The sequence below is a fragment of the Hyalella azteca genome, unplaced genomic scaffold (assembly GCF_000764305.2).
Source record: "Hyalella azteca isolate HAZT.00-mixed unplaced genomic scaffold, Hazt_2.0.2 contig13231, whole genome shotgun sequence".
Lineage (NCBI taxonomy): Eukaryota > Metazoa > Arthropoda > Malacostraca > Amphipoda > Hyalellidae > Hyalella > Hyalella azteca.
The window spans coordinates 102,053-121,548 of NW_025943160.1; the positions used below are offsets into that span (position 1 = coordinate 102,053).

The 19,496-nt window shown below is 36.7% G+C and overlaps 1 protein-coding gene across 1 annotated transcript; it reads right to left on the bottom strand.

The window, feature by feature from the left end:
• Positions 1-1,109: 1,109 nt before the first annotated feature.
• Positions 1,110-18,882, bottom strand: LOC108681978 (protein pangolin, isoforms A/H/I/S; the record flags this gene model as incomplete). The annotated part of the gene is made up of 8 exons (XM_018171063.2): positions 1,110-2,823; positions 6,633-6,699; positions 11,020-11,176; positions 12,808-12,935; positions 13,376-13,446; positions 15,453-15,569; positions 16,391-16,472; positions 18,747-18,882. Coding segments are annotated over 8 exons (1,203 nt in total), but the record flags the coding sequence as incomplete, so codon positions are not given.
• Between the last annotated feature and the right edge of the window lie 614 nt (positions 18,883-19,496).

Consider the following 19,496-nt stretch of genomic DNA (forward strand, 5'->3'; position numbering starts at 1 on the left):
ACATTTTCTCGAATTCTACACTTCTTCAAATCTCAGACATCGTAAAGAAAATAGGAAGGTGCGTCTGAGCTTCCAGTTGCTTTACCGGCAAGGGATTAATATATTTTATATTAATATTTCAAACACCTCACATTGAAAATAATATCTATGTGCTAAAAAATATTCACGAGTTACGCAGACTTCTTAACAATCACAATAAAATGCGTGCTAATGAAGAATTTCAACGATTTCATTGTTGATCTGAACATAATAATTAAATCATAAACCTTTACAATATCCCACAAGAATTAATATGCATATGTGACCCAATTCATTCCGGACCTGGCCTGGTTCCAGCAATGTTTTGATTGAGACAACTACCATGACGGACTCAACATCCGCATTTCAGGACAAACTTGCGAACGTGTTCAACATGAACGAGTGTTAAATAAATTAAACACAATAACAGTAAATACTCAAGTCAAGTACGTAGTCAACTATTGCATTAAATCATGCCAACGGTAAAAGGCAGAAACTATAGCTAATCAATGCAAATATAGATGGTTGAAATATGTACAAAACGATCAACGATATAGTCCTTATGATATCAACAACTGATAAGCAAATAAAACGTCTTTTTCATGAACGAAAAAGCGACGTGAAACAAACGACTAAGTCAGACGCATGACGTGGCAACGTAAGACTAAATGGCAATAACAAAAGACCCGCATCTGTTGCATATCTAAACTCACAATCTCTATACAAATTATATGAAGTGCAATCAATTCAAATTTTGTATTTTATATCAACTATTACCAGTGGAATCTAGGAGTTGTTTTTACTTGAATGTTTGTTTACATAACAATGACATTTTTCTGAGAATTAAAGAACCATAATAATGCAGACGAACAAGTTTTGAGCGCTAGAAACGTATATAAATGAATTAGAAATGCATAAAAACTATTGTAGAAAAAATGAAAATCTCAGAAAGAAAAGAAATCTCAGCATTTTCGAATATCTTTAGAGAACGAATGAAATTTTATAGGGAAATATTGCTTCTAAATCGTCAACATCGGATTAATTTACAATAAAAAATTACTTAAATAATTCCTAGTACGAAAACAGTTTGATATAAAAATTCCAGTTCCAGACGTGTCAAATGAAAATAAACATTTTTTGCCATCATGCGCAACTGCTACTATTAAATTTCGGACAATTATGTTATTAAATTGGTATGATAGTTATTAGCTGTACTTTCTTCAAAGTTACTTATAAATTCATGAGATATAGGAAAACGTATCCTGTCGTGCAAAGGATTTAACTTCTTCATCAAATTGCACATCATTAGAACACGCATTTACCTTCGCCCCGCTTACAAGTTCAGCACTTAGCATTGCTTTCAAAAAGCAAATATCGCGAGCGAAGAACAATATGTATTTACCCTGCGGAATCCTCAATAAAAATGCATGAACGAAATGCATTACGTCCACCACCTTGTCCTTATCGAAGCCTCTAGACACTGATGTTACTTTAAGCAATAGATAATAAAAAGGATCTTCCACAATAACATATACAAATAGAACACTAAAGTCTACAATCACTTGGTACGCCTCAATATATACACGGCATCAAGAACGACGTACAATAACTGCCTATACCCTGCAAATTGTGCCTATTGTACACGCACACGCGCACCAACTGTACTCATATTTCACACTTATTATGCGTAAAACTTGTCGAATCACGGAAGTTAATCGTCGTACCACTAATAACAATTATCAACCTCACGAATATCAGTTACCGTCTCACTAATCGAGGTCTCACGAATATCAACCACAGTCTCACGAATATCGATCGTCATCGCGCTAATGTCGTTCGTCATGCCTATAAAATTGTCGCTTCACAAATATTGTTGCATAATGCATATTGTCACATTGATGATATTATTGTCTCATGAATATTGTCGTCTGACGAATATAGTTGTCTTGCATGTAACCCCCTGAATATGAACAATAGCTCAACGGATAATGTTTGTTCTGTTTCCTCGTGAATTTAAAATTTCATTAAATGTTTTATACTGCGAATAGTCGCAGAAAATTTCTTACATATGTAACAATAAGACATTTTTGCTTTCATGGATAATTCGATTTGTATATTCGAACCTCGATTGTAGTACAGATTCCGGAAATAAATAACATAAGAGAACCCGCTTCACAACCATAAATGAAATGTGATTGGATTATATTAAAGTTCACAATTCATAAAACATGCATTTCTTATTAGACGTGATTAAATATTCCAGGTCTTAATGTGATGTTTTAACTGATAGACACGGCAGGCAACCTGCCAAGAACGTAGCATCAAATTCAAGAGGGTTGATCCTACGATATGTGTTGTGGTCATGTTACGCTGACCATCGCTGGGTGTTCCTGATTTTGATTATCAGAAGCAGTAATGCATTGGCCGGTGAGCTGATTAACACTTAAAGGATTGTTTAGGTCACGGGGGTTTGTTCCCACCGGGATGCGGGGTACCAACTGTTGCGGGGGAATGGGGGCGAAAACTTCCTTTAAATCCCCTGGGGTTGTTGGAGAAGCCAGCGAGGCTGGGGAAGGCATTAAAGATGGAGGTCCCGACGGGGACGCCAAGGACGTGGATGGGGAAAGCAACATCTGGAAATTATTGGATGGGGAAGCCATGTTCACATCGGAGATGACATCGTGGATGTTGTCGTCCTGAATCTCATCATCGGATTCATCAGATTCTTGAGCCTCGATACTCCCACTGGATCCTCCTTCTTCCCCTTCCTCCCCTTCCATGTACCGGATACACTTCTTTTTACGTCTGTAAAATTAAACTACAGTCAGAAAGTATAATGCGCTACTGAATGTCTAATTCTAAGCTTATTGTCTAAAGAGAAGCTGTGTAATTTCCGTTGAATAAATTAGTAGTACAAAAGCATTTATTCACAACGCATGCTCACCCTCCGATGGGTGAATATACAAAAAATAAATTTCCTGAAAACGACTACGGTAAAAAAAATCGTCATGCAGCTACAACGCTCACAACCTGAAAGAAAATAAAACTTTTAAAAACACCATGCACGACAAAAAATGGAGAAAAATGAACAAAACAGTAATGGTTAATCCAAAATCTCTAGAAACACTGAAAAGAAATTAGAAATTATTTGGTGGATATAAAACGAAACCGGTGAGAACGTCACAGGAACGTGCGGTGGGTCGCGGTAAACATTGAAGAATTGCACTCTTTAACGGCAGGTTTTTTGGTGGTTTTTGGAGGTAGAATATACTCATATTCGGGCACTGACCACGACCAATGTTCGTTGCATTAATGCGTGAAAAATTATTACTTTAGAAATCAAACAAGAGTTGAAACTAATATCAGAAGAGATAAGACGATATCTCGGAATGTAGCGAGGCAAATATCAAAAGATATTAAATATCAAGGTCAACAATGATGCCCGCAACTGAAACTGACCGCAATAAATGAACCTGCCGCTAAGGAGGCAAAGGCAAGCAAGACTCACTGCCTAAAGATTAACATAAGTCGGTTCTGCCGGACTCGCCACGCAGCTGCCCCCGCTGCCGATGTTGCTGCAGCTGCTGCTGCTGCTGCTATTTGTCGAGGTGCTATTCGTACTGCTGCTGCTGCTGCTGTGGCTGTTATTGCTGCTGCAGCTCAAATTAACGATAGAATGTTGTATGGGGGGAGCCAGGGGACTGTAGGGGTGGTGGGAGGTGGGTAAAGACGCCCCTGGGGACACCAAGGGGGACAGACTCGTGACGGAAGCGCCGGAGTTTAGCGTCACCAGCGCCGCGCTGGCGCCGGCGGACGTCGCTACGGCGGCGGCAGCTGCCGCGGCGGCCGCCACGCCGCTCAGCAACGCGTTGCTGCCACCTCCTGGAGTCGCCGACGCCACTAACGACGCCACAGTGGCAGGGCTGTCGCAGATAAGGGCTGCGTTCTCAACAGTATCACGGTGATCGTACATATTTCTTTTGATGACATTGACTTGTCAAGTTTATTGTAGGTATAGGAAGAAATTTGATCATCAGGACGAAGCATGGAGCCTTGTTACATCATCACCAAGATGGCGTCGATGGCTCGGCATCAGTTCCCGCGTCTCTGCAGTCTCGTGTGGTTGGTCGCTCCCGGATAAGATTCCAAGGAAAAAAATCCGGTCGCTCGATACAATATTCTTCCCGAGATTCATTTGAAAGCTCAGAATTCTTGACGACTTTGCCCAGAATGTTGATTATTCCTTTCGTCATTTGCTTGGATATTTTTTTCATCGAAATATTCTTTTCATTGAAAAAAGAATAACGCATTTCATTTTACCGCAAAACTAGCAGAAATTCAGAAGCGGGAAGCTGAAGTTAATTTATTTTATAATAAATTGCAATGAATTTTTAAAAGAAGAAGAATCAGATCTTTCTTATCGCAAACAATTTAATTCATTCACTCATAACTTCGTACAAGCTAGGGTAGCAATTCACCCGGTAGCAGACAAAACCAAATGCAGAAAATCTCTCAGTTTTGGGGATAAGGCGTTCCAGAAAATGTGTCAGTCTGCCATTCTCGCGCAAAGTTCCCCAATTTACCCCATTTTTATTTGTCGCTCTGACCATCTCCAGGAATGTTAGCCATGCTCGAGATAAACCCGCTGAAAACGGCACAAAAACTTCTCATGCTGGGTGTGCACTCAGAAAAGAATTAGTGTCAAAATCGAAAACTAAGAAGCAGAGTCATGTCCTGCACTCTGATTTTGATCATTCGGGCTTCGGCTCAAAAGTTCTCACCGCATTTTTGAAATTAACAAAATTAAAAACTGTACAACCAAAGAATTCAGTTACCGCGTCAATTTTGCCAGTTTCGAATTCCTGAAATTGTGTTCAATAACTTGAATGGAATGTGATGTGAACTTCAATGATATAAAATAGAAAATTAAAACGATCATTGACACATTTTCCGGCGGCATCCTCGTCTGAATTGATCGATTGGTCTGAATTGATCCATTGGTCTGAATTGATCGATTGATCTGAATTGATCGCTTCTATTATGTAACCTCACGAGACTGCAGATAGTGAGACCTTTTGCCCGGCCTCGCGTGTCTCGAGTGCTGTTGTGGCAGGTACTCAGTAGAGTGTACAGGTACTCAGTAGAGAGTACACCTACACAGTAAAGAGTACACCTACTCAGAAAAGTGTACACCTACTCAGAAGAGTGCGCACCTACTCAGTAGAGTGTACATGCACTCAGTAGTGTATACAAGTACTCAGTAAGATGTACACGTACTCAGTAAAATGTACACGTACTCAGTAAGATGTACACGTACTCAGTATAGACGCACTCGGTTGAGAGTACAGGCACTCAGTGTAGTGTACAAGCACTCAGTTCAGTGTACTGGTACTCTGTATTGTGCACAGGTACTCAGTGGAGTATGCAGGTACACAGTAGAACGTACTGAGCACCTGTGAACAGTACTCAGTAGTGTAATAGGTGACACGCACGGTTAGTAGGAGAGTTAGTAGATGTCTTTACACTGCAAGTAAATATCAAGGTTATACGCCGGCTTTTATATATTGTTAAGATTAGAGACATGGATTAGTAATAAGGAGGTGATCTGCACGGTCGCCATTGATCGGCCATCGATAATCTGCCTAAAATTTTCATTCCTGTGGAACAACCGAATCAGTTCAATACCTGCAAGTCTTGTCAAGTTACCCCCTCTTCTAGGAATTGATGACTTAATCCTGTTCCAGCAAGCTGAAGATGTAGCTAAAACTAAATCATTTTATAATTTTTATAATTAATATTCTATCGATGCATTGAGATGCAAATGATGAATTGCATAATATATCATTCAATGGTTTCGATACTTCGAAACTTCGCATGAAATATTTACCAAAGCTTGAGTTCATAATGAAACTTACTCTGTCTTTTGAATGTAAAATTTGATAAACATTCTCGTAAAACTCACAAATAAGATAATGAATGCTACTCTCAACTTTAGAAGATCTTACAATAAAATCACCACGGCCTCTCATGAAGATCACCCAATTGTTCTTAACAAAGTTGCTGCACTTAATTCTAAACTAACGTGAGCACTAATTTTCAAACAATCATTATGGAATAAGACATTATACCAAAAGACTGCAAAGGGCTGTTATAATGATTTCCAAGCTTTCGATCAGTAGGAGTGAAATTTCGATTGCTAGACCGAAGATGTAAAGGACCACATTGAATTTAACGAGTAACGTACAATAGTTTCCAAGTACTACAATTAATATTCCATAAGTACCCCCAGTTAATGTTTCCAAACTACCATACTGCAAAGTTCTCAAGAACCACACTGCAATAGACGAGTGAGTATATAAGAACCATCTTAGCACCGTGACTGCAATATTTGCATATGGTCCTTACATTCCAACACCTGTCATACTCAGGAAAATAGAGGTTGGAAATTGTCCGAATAGTGGCGCACTCTTTGCACGTAGCACTGATGCGCCCTTGTGCTATGCTAAACTGAGTCAGCGTGACCAATAGGTGCATCGCTATTTGGACAAAGTCTTGCTTATTTCTCTGAGTGATAGAGAGAGGCCTATAGCTAGTAGGCCTCCGCAGCGTCTCACCTGCACGGTTTGCACCACTGGTTCTGCTGGTCCAGGCCGTATCTCGCTCTGCACTTCTTCATATTGGCTGTGAAAATCAACAGTTTATTTACAATGCATAGTTGATCAAATTATATTTTAGTGATCTGAATAACATGTGGCTTAGCCACTGGGATATTGCATCACTATTATAAACATTTGAAAAGAATGATGTGGCCAACTCAATACTTATTAAATAAATATTGTTATTCATATTCAATCCAAACACACATTTATGCAAAATATTAAACTAATTTCACTGCTGTTCCTACCAGAACGGTAAACCAGTCATGCAAGAGAGGTGGAGATCAGCAATGCTTTTTAAGGGCTATGAAAACTACTCTATTTAGAAGCAATTTAGTCTATATAATATTTACACTGTAACGAACACTAATATCGATACCGCTCACTAGCTGCACCTACTGCCTAGTGACTAGTAATACCCTAAATTGAGGGTTTTTACTACCATGCAGGGAGAGCAAGGGTTACCAGTAAGAACTTAATGGTAGAAGTTGCGTTTCATTAGTAAAAGACCGTGAAAAAAATTCTCATGCAAACAATTTTTAATGTTAGTTTCATTCGGTGAGATTGCATTTCAACTATCTACAAAACTCTGACTACGTTGAGCATAGATTATTATGAATTTTTTTTTATTCTGTTTCATGTGCAACTGATACATTCTATAAAGGCAACATTGGGCAAATTAAGACGTTCATTCAAAATTTCCATTCAAATTTCAAACAACATAAAAAATGTTTGAATTAAAATGAAGAATTTGGCAAGATTAAGCCAAGAAGTGAATGAATTTAAAGATGAATAGATACTAGTATCTTTTCTCAGTAAATAATTTTAAAGCAGAAACTCGCAAAACGTAATTCCACTTCTCAATTTATTTTTTAAAAATTAAATATATTGAATTTTCAACTATATTTTAATATTATTTGATTTCATATAGAAATTTACTTTTAAAAGCTTCAATCCATTCAAATTTCGTTCAAGTCTTGATAAGTTCACGTTGCCGATCGTTTAAATAAAATTTCTTTTCTTGAATCCCCAAAACGAATTCGTAAAAGCTTACGAATTCACAGCAAGCAGTGCATGAGCACAGCATGCAGCCGTGCGTGTCATGCATGCGTGTCGCAGCAGTTAAATTTAACACCGATTTAAAATTGAATTGACATTTACTGAAAATTGATCGCAAATGAAATTAACGGCAGGTGAAATTCAACAGTGGACAAAAATGTACATAACGAAAATTAGAGAAAATTCATAATTATTGAACTTTAAAAATTGACTAATTGAAAACTGGAATTTCTGGATATATCGCCAGTTCACAACCCGTAAAAATCAACTAATGAAATACGGCAGCAAAATACAAACTGAGGGACATGTAAAATATCATGATTCCTTATGAATTTTTTTTAATAATTCAAATAGTTTGGCATCCAATTGGGTTCCGTTAAAAATAATAGGCCTTATAACTGCTGCGAGTCGCTAATAAAGTGCAAGCGATAATTAAAACATATGGAAACCCTTGGAAATATACATAAGCTAGGGACGAAGTTAGATCTGCAATGTTATTTTCGAATCATCTTAAATCCAGCATACAAGTAATGTGGGATTTCAAGTATTAAGTTTAAGGGTTAAAACAACAGAAAAACAATTTTAACCTTCCCCCGCAGTAGCATTTGGACTCGATCAATCTTCTCTATTTATTCCTTGCGCACGTCGTGCGTACGAAAGATTTATTTCCGTTTGTTTTTCATAGTAAATTTGATACTGAGGCGTTAAGATGCTCTTGAAAATAACAATGGAGATTGCGAGGCGGGCAGGAATGAGGCAGGTGAGGCAGTTAGTAAATAAGAAGCTAAATGCGCATGTATATAAACGACCAGTTATTCAATAGAAAAGGAGAGAAAAAGAGATAGAAAAAGACAATAACCACAGTAGGTAATGACGAGGAGAGAAGTATAATTGCAACCAAACTATATGTTTTTAATGCAGATATACCACTTATAATTCCAAGACAAAGATCTCATTTGCATATCAAAGACGATGATGCTTTAAATATCGAGATTATTTTATGAAGACCTATTTTGTTAAGAAAATAGACAAAATACGAAATAGATGATGCAGCAAGCAGCAAAAATGTTAAGCAGACAAAGATATAAACACCAAAAATTTGAATAAAAAATTTTGATAAATTTGAACGGAGAGGATGGGTTAAATTTGAACATCTGCTGTTCAAAGGATTCGGTCTAGCGACATTTGAGTTGTTAAATTTTTTTTGAACGCAATACTTATGTTGAAAATAGTAAGAAAAAAGGGGAAATGAAAGGGACAAGAAGGCTGACGTAGCGGAGAGAATTGGACGGAGAAGCAGGATAATTGAAAAATAAAAAATTGAATGGATGGAATATAGCAGACAAGAGAAACCAAGTGATAGAAAAAAGATGAGGAGAAATAAAAGAGATTGAAAATGAAAATAAAATTATTTTAAAAGTACAGAGTAATGGGCAAAGTATGAGCAGAAAAGTTTAGAATTGTAACGAAGATGTTAGTAGGAGGGACAGTGAAGACTAGCAAAAGCATTGCAAAGAATAGAGAAGGAATGGAATATGGAAAGAAAAAAGGATAAAGGTCAGAAAGGGAATGCACCGAAATAGAAAGAACAGAAAGAGAGAAGAAACAGAAAGGTATATAAAGCAACCCGCCAAGAGGAAGTGATAAGTGCAATAAATGGAAAGGGCTTCGACAGAGACCATGAGTGCTATACAAAAATTGGAGGAGTAGCTACCTCCATCAGTGCTTTTGTCTCGGTTACGCTTCTTCTTTTTGCCTTGGGAATAGTTCTGCCTTGAAGACCAGCCCGGATACATCTGCATGTGCAGCTGTCGCTCTTTCCTTGACATCTCATAATATTTGGCTTGTTCCTCTCGAGTTAAAGCATGCCACTGAGGGGGAAAGTTACCATTGGCAAAATTAATCATCGTTCACATCACCAATCAAGATAAACTGCCCACGCTTATCAGAGAACACGCTAGGGCACCAGGTTATTGCGAGCCAGTTCGTCATTCTTTAAGATTTGTAATTTTGGTTTACTTGTTTATTGGGGCGCGAACTTTTAATTTATTAATTATGAACAAATTCTGACTAAATAAATTCTGTTCTTGATTCGAAGTCATAGGCGAAATTTGAAGAATGCTTACTGCCCTTGAGGGACCATTGATCAACAGGCCGAAATACAAATTAAAGGATCGGTACATTACATTGTTTCTCAGTACAGTATAAAGCAAGGCCAGGAATTACAAAGATGTGGATAATTATTGCCTGAGCCACGCGTGAGAATTGATAAAATTTACAATTTTAATGGGTTTGCGGGGATTGAAGTTAAATTTAATTATGGCTTCATGTACGTTTCAATTTTTGGCAAAAATCTGCCATAAGTTGAATTGAATTTTTTTAATGAAGTATTTGTATTTTGAATGCTTTTAAGTTCTTGCGAAACGACAAGTACGGTCAAATATAAAAATCATTTGGATGTTTATGAACGCAAAGTATATACGAATTTAGAGAGAAACACGCCACAGAATTTCCTTGTTTTGATTAAAAACGTTGTAATGGAACTATCTCTTTGCACATAACTTTCATCAATTTACACATCACTTTCGTTGCTTATAAATTGAATATTTTTGCATTTTCTTATAGACATTGAGTCTTTATTAAAATTCACAGATTGGAATTAATCAATGGTCACTCAAAGCTGATTTACAATCGGCTAATGAATTCAAGTTAGGAACGAAAGTTAAATAAAAAATTAATTTTTTAGAACTGAGCAATACTAGCAAAAACCCTGGCGCCATAACAGCCTTTAGACAGAAACAAAAGTGTATTCACAGCGATCTAGTGAAACTTGTGGTGTAAATTGCTTCAAAATGTCGATTTATTCAAGGTTTAAAGCTTGTTACTCAGTAAATTCTATAGTAGGTATATTGAACTTAGTGGCAGTTTGACCTACCCATTAAATGGATATCATTTATGCTATTCACTTGAGTCTCCGCCTGAACTCGCTTGAGGCAAGCGCTGAGTCAAGCGAGAGACCGCGTCATGTGACACACGTATTTGTTTCAGTGCAAGCAAGGCATCGCTCAAGATAACTTTCTTCGTCCAGTCATTCGACTTTTTGTATTAAATCATCAGAAATAATATAAGAACTTGTACCAAATTGTAATATAAGAACTTGTACCAAAATGTACCAAATTAAAAAACAAGGAACGTACTAAACAAAAAGTCGATTCTGTGCACAAAGAAAATTAGCTTGAAAGTCAATCAACAATCAACATACATCGAAAATACTCTCGACTGGTACCTCCGTCTACAGATTTCTCTTTCTTTCTTTTCTTCTTCTTCATCATTCCGTAGTTATCCCTGGCGTTCCATCCCGGGTACATTTGCATGTGTATTTGTCGCTCTCGTCTGGCCATGTCGTAATATTTGGCTTGCTCCTCTTTGCTTAAGGCGTGCCACTGGGGCGTGAAAAATGTGAAAACAAGTTCATAATTGACTACATTTAACTACGTTGCATTGGTAAGTTTGTGCTATTAATTCGAAATACCAGCTCGCGCAACCCGAAATTCTAAATAAAATTGAATATTTGAATATTGAAGTGAAATTCGAACCTCGAACAGTTCCATCAATGAAAAATATAATTCTTCTTCTTGTCCGGTTGTGGATTAGCAGAAATGTGTTTTATCAACGACGAGATAAAAGATTTAAAGAAGGCAGTTAATGCATTTACAGCAATGCTTCACTTATGGAAGAACAGACGAATTAATAATCCTTTCCCTTTTTTAGCTGTACGTTAGGAAAATGTTTTCTTTCAGCTTTGATTTTGAGGAAAAATCTCTGCAGATCCTTTCAGGATTTCAAAGCATTAAAAAAAAAAATTTATTGGGGACCAACGTCGGTTGGACTTGGCCTTTTGGAAACAATAAATTCATATGTGGCCCCGAACAATAGGCAAGCATCGTCCATGTGCGGCCTCAAACTTATTCATTTTTAACTGAGTGAAGGATCTTTGATGCACATGACATGAATTATTGGCTCAAAATAAATACTTGCATTTTATGACCAACGAATCTATTTTTGTTGGTCGTCATTCAGTGCACCTATTTTACGTAATTTCACTAGATAGAACAGATGTTCTCAGTAAATAGTGATAACACCGGTTTAATAATTAATTTATAATCTCGTATGAAAGATGCGTCAGTAGCATTAAACATTTAGTGTTCATTTGAACCAAAAATCTGAACAAATTATTTTGAATTTAATTACAAATTTTCGGGACAATTTTAGAATCAGGCTCTCTGCACACGTGAATAGCTATGTTATTTGAATAATTCTATCAAGTCAGTTGATCTGCAAATACAAATTATTTACAAGTAGATGGTCCTGATTCACGTAATGGGATTGATTCATTAGTGTAGATATATTTTTTTTTTATTTTGGACAAAAAACTTCCAAAATTTTGGACAAAAAAATTTTTTTTTCCAAAATTTTTGACAAAAAACTTCCATCAAAGTAAGTTGGCCTCACTCATGTTATTTGATTTCAATGTTTCCAAATTTTCATATCCAGTTTAAGCGAAAAACTTGAAGATTTTGCATCGCTTGCTAACTGAATGCGAGCAGTCGAAAGGTTGAGGGCAACCTTAACAACCATAGTTGTTTTTCAATAACATTTTTATAAGAATAAGCAAAGACATACAACACATATAAAGAGCATACAAAGGTTGAAAGGAACTGATTATTAAAAACGCATACCATAGTTAAAACAAAATAGAAATTATTTTCAAAAAGTAATATTCATTCTCATAATTTTACCAACTAATGATTTCAATTCATCTGGCATCTTCAAAAAATCGTTCTTTAGGGTGAATCTAAGTCGTAAAATGACTGTTATTCGTTTGAGAGAATTCTTTCAGATATTTAAAATTAATTCACAAATAAGAATGACAAATGCGCGTTCAAAAGAATGTTCTTTTGCAAATAAAATCCAAATCGATGAATGAAAAATATGCGTTTAAAATAATTCTTCCAGTTCCATAAAATAATTCAAGTTGAGTAAAAGAACCAAAGACCATGCCGAGACCACGTACCTTACGACCCAGTATCTGGTTGATCGCGGCGCTCTCCTTGAGCGTACACTCGGCCACCACCTGTGCACGCATCTCCTTCATGTAGAGCATGAAGGCGTTCAGCGGCTTCTTGATGTGAGGTTTCTTTTCTGTACGCAAAATATTGGGTTGGTATGCGCACCTTCATTTATTGTTGTTCATTTATCAATAAATAATGAGTCTACTTGCCTACAAGTCATCAACTCAACTTGCCATCAACTTTAGAGGCTTAGGAGGAAACCCCTTTTGCCCTTAGAGTAAATGTACCCAGCCCGCCGTTGTAACCCCTAATGCTTTTATAGGCCGTGGAGAAAACACGCCACTAAACGCCCCAATGCCCTCAGAGGCAGTAGAGGCAACCTGCCACTAAAAGCCCTAATGCCCTCAGTGGCAGTCGAGGCAACCCGCCGCCAAAATCCCTATTGACCTCAAAGCTAGTGAAGGCAACTCGCCGCTAAAAGCCCTATTGCCTTTAGAGGCAGTGGATTTAATCCGCAGCTAAAACCCTGACTGCCCTTAGTGGCAGTGTAGGCAACCCGCGACTAAATACCTCCTTTACCGTCGAGGAGGTTCTTGTCGTGGGGGGAGCCCAGGGTCTTGGCGTCGAGCATGCCGTGGTGTCTGCAATCAAGAGATAAAATATAGCGTTTAGCATCTCAATTCCAGGTCATTTATCTTTGTGGGAAACTCATTTTTAGGTCTACTGATTTGAAGCAGTATCTCTTATTAATTTTACCGTTACAGTTTTATTCCAACTAAGCTTTATATTAAAGGAGAATGTGTTTTGTTCAATTACTTTCAAATTTTCAATACAAGATTGACAACTGAATCACTACTTCCATTTAAACGCATAAAGTTATATTATATTTAATGAAAAAATCGAAATTCATGTGACGCCAAATTGACGTGTGTTCTAACATTAAATTTCAGCGACGAATAATTTTTTCTAATTTTCTGTTTAAACAAATTTAATTTCAACAATTCCGTAACGAATCCTTTACATTTCCTATTTTGAAATCAGCGTCGCTGTTCCCGAACCTGCGAATCAAATTACGCACTACGCGATTCTAACGGACAAAAAGAAAACTTTTCGAGCGGCAACCCTTTTATAATTTAGATCCGGGATATGGACGGAATACAGGCGGCCAATCTACTACCAGTTGACGAGCGCACTTGATTTCCCCGCGATTTTTTGATGGTTTAAGGAGAATTGACTCCCAATCAATAGCCTTGGATGGCCGCCGATAATTCGGCCATGATTTCAGTGGTGTTGAAAGGGTTGAAGTTGTCCGGAGTGCCGGCAAATTAGGCTCGCACGGCAAAGTCAACACTTGAATGCGATTAGCTGAGCGAGTGAGTGATTGTGATTGCTGTTATCAGTGTGATTGCCACGACGTCTTGCAACGAGAGATCAATCAATCGTAAGGCGGGCTTGGCAAATAGAGCTACGACACAGCAGCGAATCACCAACTCTTTAAGCGCCAGCCAATCTCGAAAAACCAAAATCTATTTCGAAGTTACTAACTCGTTTTAATTATGAATTTGGCCTTTTTAGTGCATTTTCTCATTTATGGAAAAAATGCACTATTGTGCTCGCCATGTCCGTCTGTTCATCCGTCCGTCTGTCCGTCCGTCTGTCTGTCCGTCCGTGACTTCACGTTTTCGTCGACGAGAAAATGCGCTCTCTGTCACTCACTGCAGTGAGTACTGAGTTATATTTTTTCTAATTATGGATGGTGGGGGAAATTTTGTATATTATTAGCGGCAAAAGTTTTGAGTACAATTATGTAATATTAGTCGTTATTTTTCGGACACAGAGAAGACATCGTGCACGGCGTAAGGCGTTGCATCTAGTGTACGGATGATAAAAAATAAATCAAATGGACAAGAACAGAGGATGATTAAGCGAATACTAGGGAGAAGAGGAAATAAATTATAATGAGAATAGTTATTAAATAGGCGAGGAGGAGGAATGATGATTGCGGACAAACAAGCAATTAATATTTAATATTAATGTTGTCTAGGAGAAAAGTGTCATCCTAGTGTTCGGTGGTCGGGAGAAACACTTTATTGCGCATCGCATCATCTTTCATCATACAACGTATTGCAGGTTTACTTCAGTTAACTTAATAAACGATCAACACACCATACTTATCATTCAATCATTCATTCACATTCAGCAGTCCATATTCATCCTATTCCTTTCAATCCCACAAACTCTAGTTTCGATTCTAAAGCTCCCTAAAACATTCTTACACTTCATCGTCTCACTTCATAAATTGACCATGCATATTTATTTAGTAAAGAACTAATATTTGAACGATAAAATACTGTTTAATCTAAGAATTATAGTACAATGAATATGTGAGTGAGACTAAATATGAATGGGCACAAATTGGGAATAAATTGAGAATAAGTAATGATAGGCAAAAGCCCAAAGAAAATGGATAAACTTGTGGAAAGATAAAACGCCAAAAACAAAATCATAATGAAAAATACAGTGGAATAAAAAATGCTTTCAAAATTTTTGATGTTTCTTATAACAGTAATGATTATTCAAATGATATTCTTAGCGATGATAGTTGCAAAATAAAAGCATTGAATGCGATTAAAGAAGGGGGGCTAACCTGTGGTTGTCGTGGGAGGAGTGGGGGAGATCCGCCGCTTTGGGGGAGGCGACGAGGGAGTGGGGGAGAGGGGGAGTGAGCCCCGGGTGTGGGGGCATCAGCGACGGGGTCGTGAACCTGAGAATGAATGAAATAGATGTTAAATATAATGAACAATGAACGTTAAGTACGACATATGTATAGTTTTTCAGTAGGAACTGCCAAAATTCATTCATAAACCATTGTGTATTTTAAACAATTGAGGTAATACCTGCACTTCTGGAAAATAGAAATTTGGATGAAAAAATTCAATGGGAAAACTCTACGGACTTTACTCCGAACATTCAAGTATATTTCGTTCGATCGCTACATTGACTGTTAATGAATGGTGTACGGCTCGGTTCGATGTAATGTGACAAAATTATATTTTTGTCACTTATTCCTTTGAAATTGGATGCAACCCATTATTATTAGTGTGAAAATTGATAATATTATTATAATTATCAATATTAATTAGGGAATTAGATTTTATGTAATGAATAAAATCATCTCAGTTAGAGCCTTACTTATGAATTTATTCTGATTTCGTTCCGATTTTTGATTAACTGTATCGGGGCTAATTAATCAAATAATTAACGACTAATTGATGAATAATTTGATCAAATCAAAATTTAATTAATACATCACTTTTTTCCCTTAAAAAAGAGTAGATAAACCATGCAACTGAATTTATTTGACTGTATGCAATAAATTAAAAGTGCCTGGATTACGTTTCTGATAAAACAAATATATAAATGAAAGAAAAAACCTTGCTAACGAATGTAAATTTCAATATAAAAAGTTTTTAACCGAACTTACACGCACATTAGCAAGTTCATGATATTTAAAATTATATATATTTAATTTTGACACAATAACATTATATAAGGTAAAAGTAGCACCAGCTGACGATGACTCACCAAGTAGCCATCTGGGTGAAGTCAGCGCCGAGGTGGTACGAGTACTGCGACGCTGTGAAGGGGTACACGGGCGGCCTCAGCCCTGCCGACAAAAAAAAAAAGGCTATCAGAAAGAATTTTTTCTATCCTAAAATATTCTTAGAAATTTAATTCATGAATATTATACCATGTGCTTTTTTCTTTTGTAGATGAATTTTAAAAGATTATTGTTATCGAATGCTGCTGAATTGTTTTGATTTGATTTATTGTTATCGAATGCTGCTTGATGGATTCTTTTGTGTTAATGGATTTAGGCGTAAAAACAATGGTTAGACCACACAGAGAAATGATTGAGACTTTGTCAAAATAACAATGCATTTTTTCCCTCATCTGGGTCATCCTGATACAGTTGACAAGACACAATGACTATCACTCACATTTAAGTTAATTTATTGTTTTAAACGCTTCTCTCAATTAATATTCAAATAAATTTTACTAGGGGGGCGTATCAGTGCTAACTGCAGAAATTGTGCCAATATTTGAAAAAATGACCCATTCATTTTTCTGCGTGTAGAGTGCAGCTTGCGTTATTTTTTAAACATAGTCAAACAGGCGGCGCATGTGTAGGCAATGTGTGGACGACAACAAAAAAGGGGCAAACAGGAGGAATAATGCTGATAATGAATAAACAGTGGAGGAATTGTGTCGCAAACGAGGGAAAGAGGAGGAATTGAATAGGGAGGAAAAAAATCATAGAAGAATTTCACTGAGGAAAAAATCGTGAAGGAATGAAGCAAGAAGAAGAAGAATCGTAGAGGAATTCAACAGGGAGAAGAGAAACTATTTAAGCATTCAGCAGGGAGAAAAAGAACCATTTAAGTATTCAACTGGACGAACAGGAATCTTACAGGAATTCAGCAGGGAGATGGGAAATCGTCAAGCAAACGATGCAAAACACACCGTAATTATAAAAAATTTTGCATGCATAGAAAATGAAGGGCGCGCTTCCTGAATATGATTAATGCAGGAGAAACATCTGCGAGGAACAGGAATAATGATCGTTTGATTATATATAAAGAGAAACATGGGAAAAAATTATACCAGGTAAGAATGAAAGCAAGCGGATGGGCATAATAGTTAAAAAGAGAATGCAGGAGTAATAATAAAATGTCTGTAGGAATGATCAAGGAATTCTATAGAGGAAGATGAAATGTGGGAAAAATAAACATGGGAAGATAAATAGTAAAGGAAATTTTTCTGGCGAAAAGTAAAACAAGAAAATGCATTGAGGATAAATGCATTTAGGAGAGTAAAATATGAGTGATATTTTTCAATGGAGAAATGTATGCAGTAATTAACTGAAAAACAAAAAAACTAAAGGAGTCCAATAATTGCATTTTGCAAAGTGGATGCCAAAATTAATTTTTTGACGTAACTGAATCTTTGAGAACTTAGAACAAAAGAAAAAATGAGAAGGAAAATTTCAAATGGAAATAACAAATATAAAAATGAATTTTAATGCAAGAATATAAGATGAATTAGTAGACGTTAACACGTTGACTACATATTGGTACATATGCGTACCACGAAATGTATTTCTCCAGGAGGTAGTGGTACATAATTCAGGTTGCCTAAAATCGGCCAAATCCGAGAACAAAAAAGGCCAAAAAAGGCCGTTAATTCAATGTATACTAGTTTATTTGTAGGTGACGTTATAAAAATTCCATTTATTTTCATTTTGCAGTATTTAAAATTTAATTAGGAAGTACCCCTATCATAAATTTTAGTCGGCCAACGCAATTGAAAAAAACTAAATCACGGAATTTGTCCGGAAAAAATGACCGTCTGGCAACCTTGCTTAAAAAAAGTACAAAAAATGAAATAATTGTACGAGATGAAGCAATCGTAGTCAACGTGTTAAGAATTCTGCAAACAGAGATAAAACTCCACAATAGGGAAAGATTATAGGGAAAAACGAATTAAAAATAAATTTCAATTTATAACAACTTGAGCAAGAAACATATGTGGAATATGGAGAAGAACCGAAGTGGAAATGAAGGCAGGCTTGAAAATGTACAAAGAAATAAGGTATAAGAGGAAGAAAATAGAAGCTTCGGTAGCCGATATGAACAGGTATTAGGCAGCATATAGCAGATATATATTAGAGATTCAAATTGAAATAAAGCAGGTTTAATAGAAGTTTATAAAACGGAAGGTTGCAGGTTTAATGGAGGTTATTTATGGCAACACATGATAGGCGCAAAATAAGTTTTATTTGAGGAATAAAGCAGGTATAATAGAGGTTGCATATGGTGGAATATAGCAGGTATAACGCAGGTATATTGGCCGGAATGCAGTAGGTATATCGATCTCATACCAGCTTTAGGGTCTATGGGGTATGGGGTGATGCCCATGTGAGCGGGTGGAGGCTGGGCAAAGTGCTGACCGTTGTTGTAGAGCGAGAAGAGCGAAGTGCCCGCACCCCCCGCGCCCAGCCCGATCTTGTCTGCCGTCTGGGGGACATGTAAATTTATTTAAAACATTTGGAGAGAGACAATCTACAGTTCATGATTTATAAAATATGGAATTTTGATTAGTCCGATCTTGTCTGCAGTCTGGGGGGGGGGCAATTAACATTGATTTAGACAATACATTCGTGAATCAAGAGTTTTTGAAAGTAAATGCTTGTAATGCAATATTTGATCAAACAGACTTTCTTCATGATTATATAATTAGGAAATTTGAATTGCTTCAACATTCAATTAAACTTTGAGAAGAAACTAGTAAAATTTTAACATTTTTAGAAAAAAAAAATTTGGAGAAGTGTTTAAAACAATAAAGTAACTTAATATGTAATATGATTCAACCAAAATTTAACTTTGGTTCACACTTGCAAGCTACAAACATCACTAATATTAAACATTGCTCGACTAAACTTACTGAGCTGGGACTGCAATTTCCTACGAATTCGACCACCTCGTAATGGTCAGGGGCTGGCTGATGAATTTTACATTTATATATTTATTATTTCGAAATTCTAAATGAATTTTTAACGCAGAAGTTCAGGTCGTCTGTTTATTCAATTTGAAAAGCTTAATTGTCCCACAAAGCTTCAATGTCTGAAGAC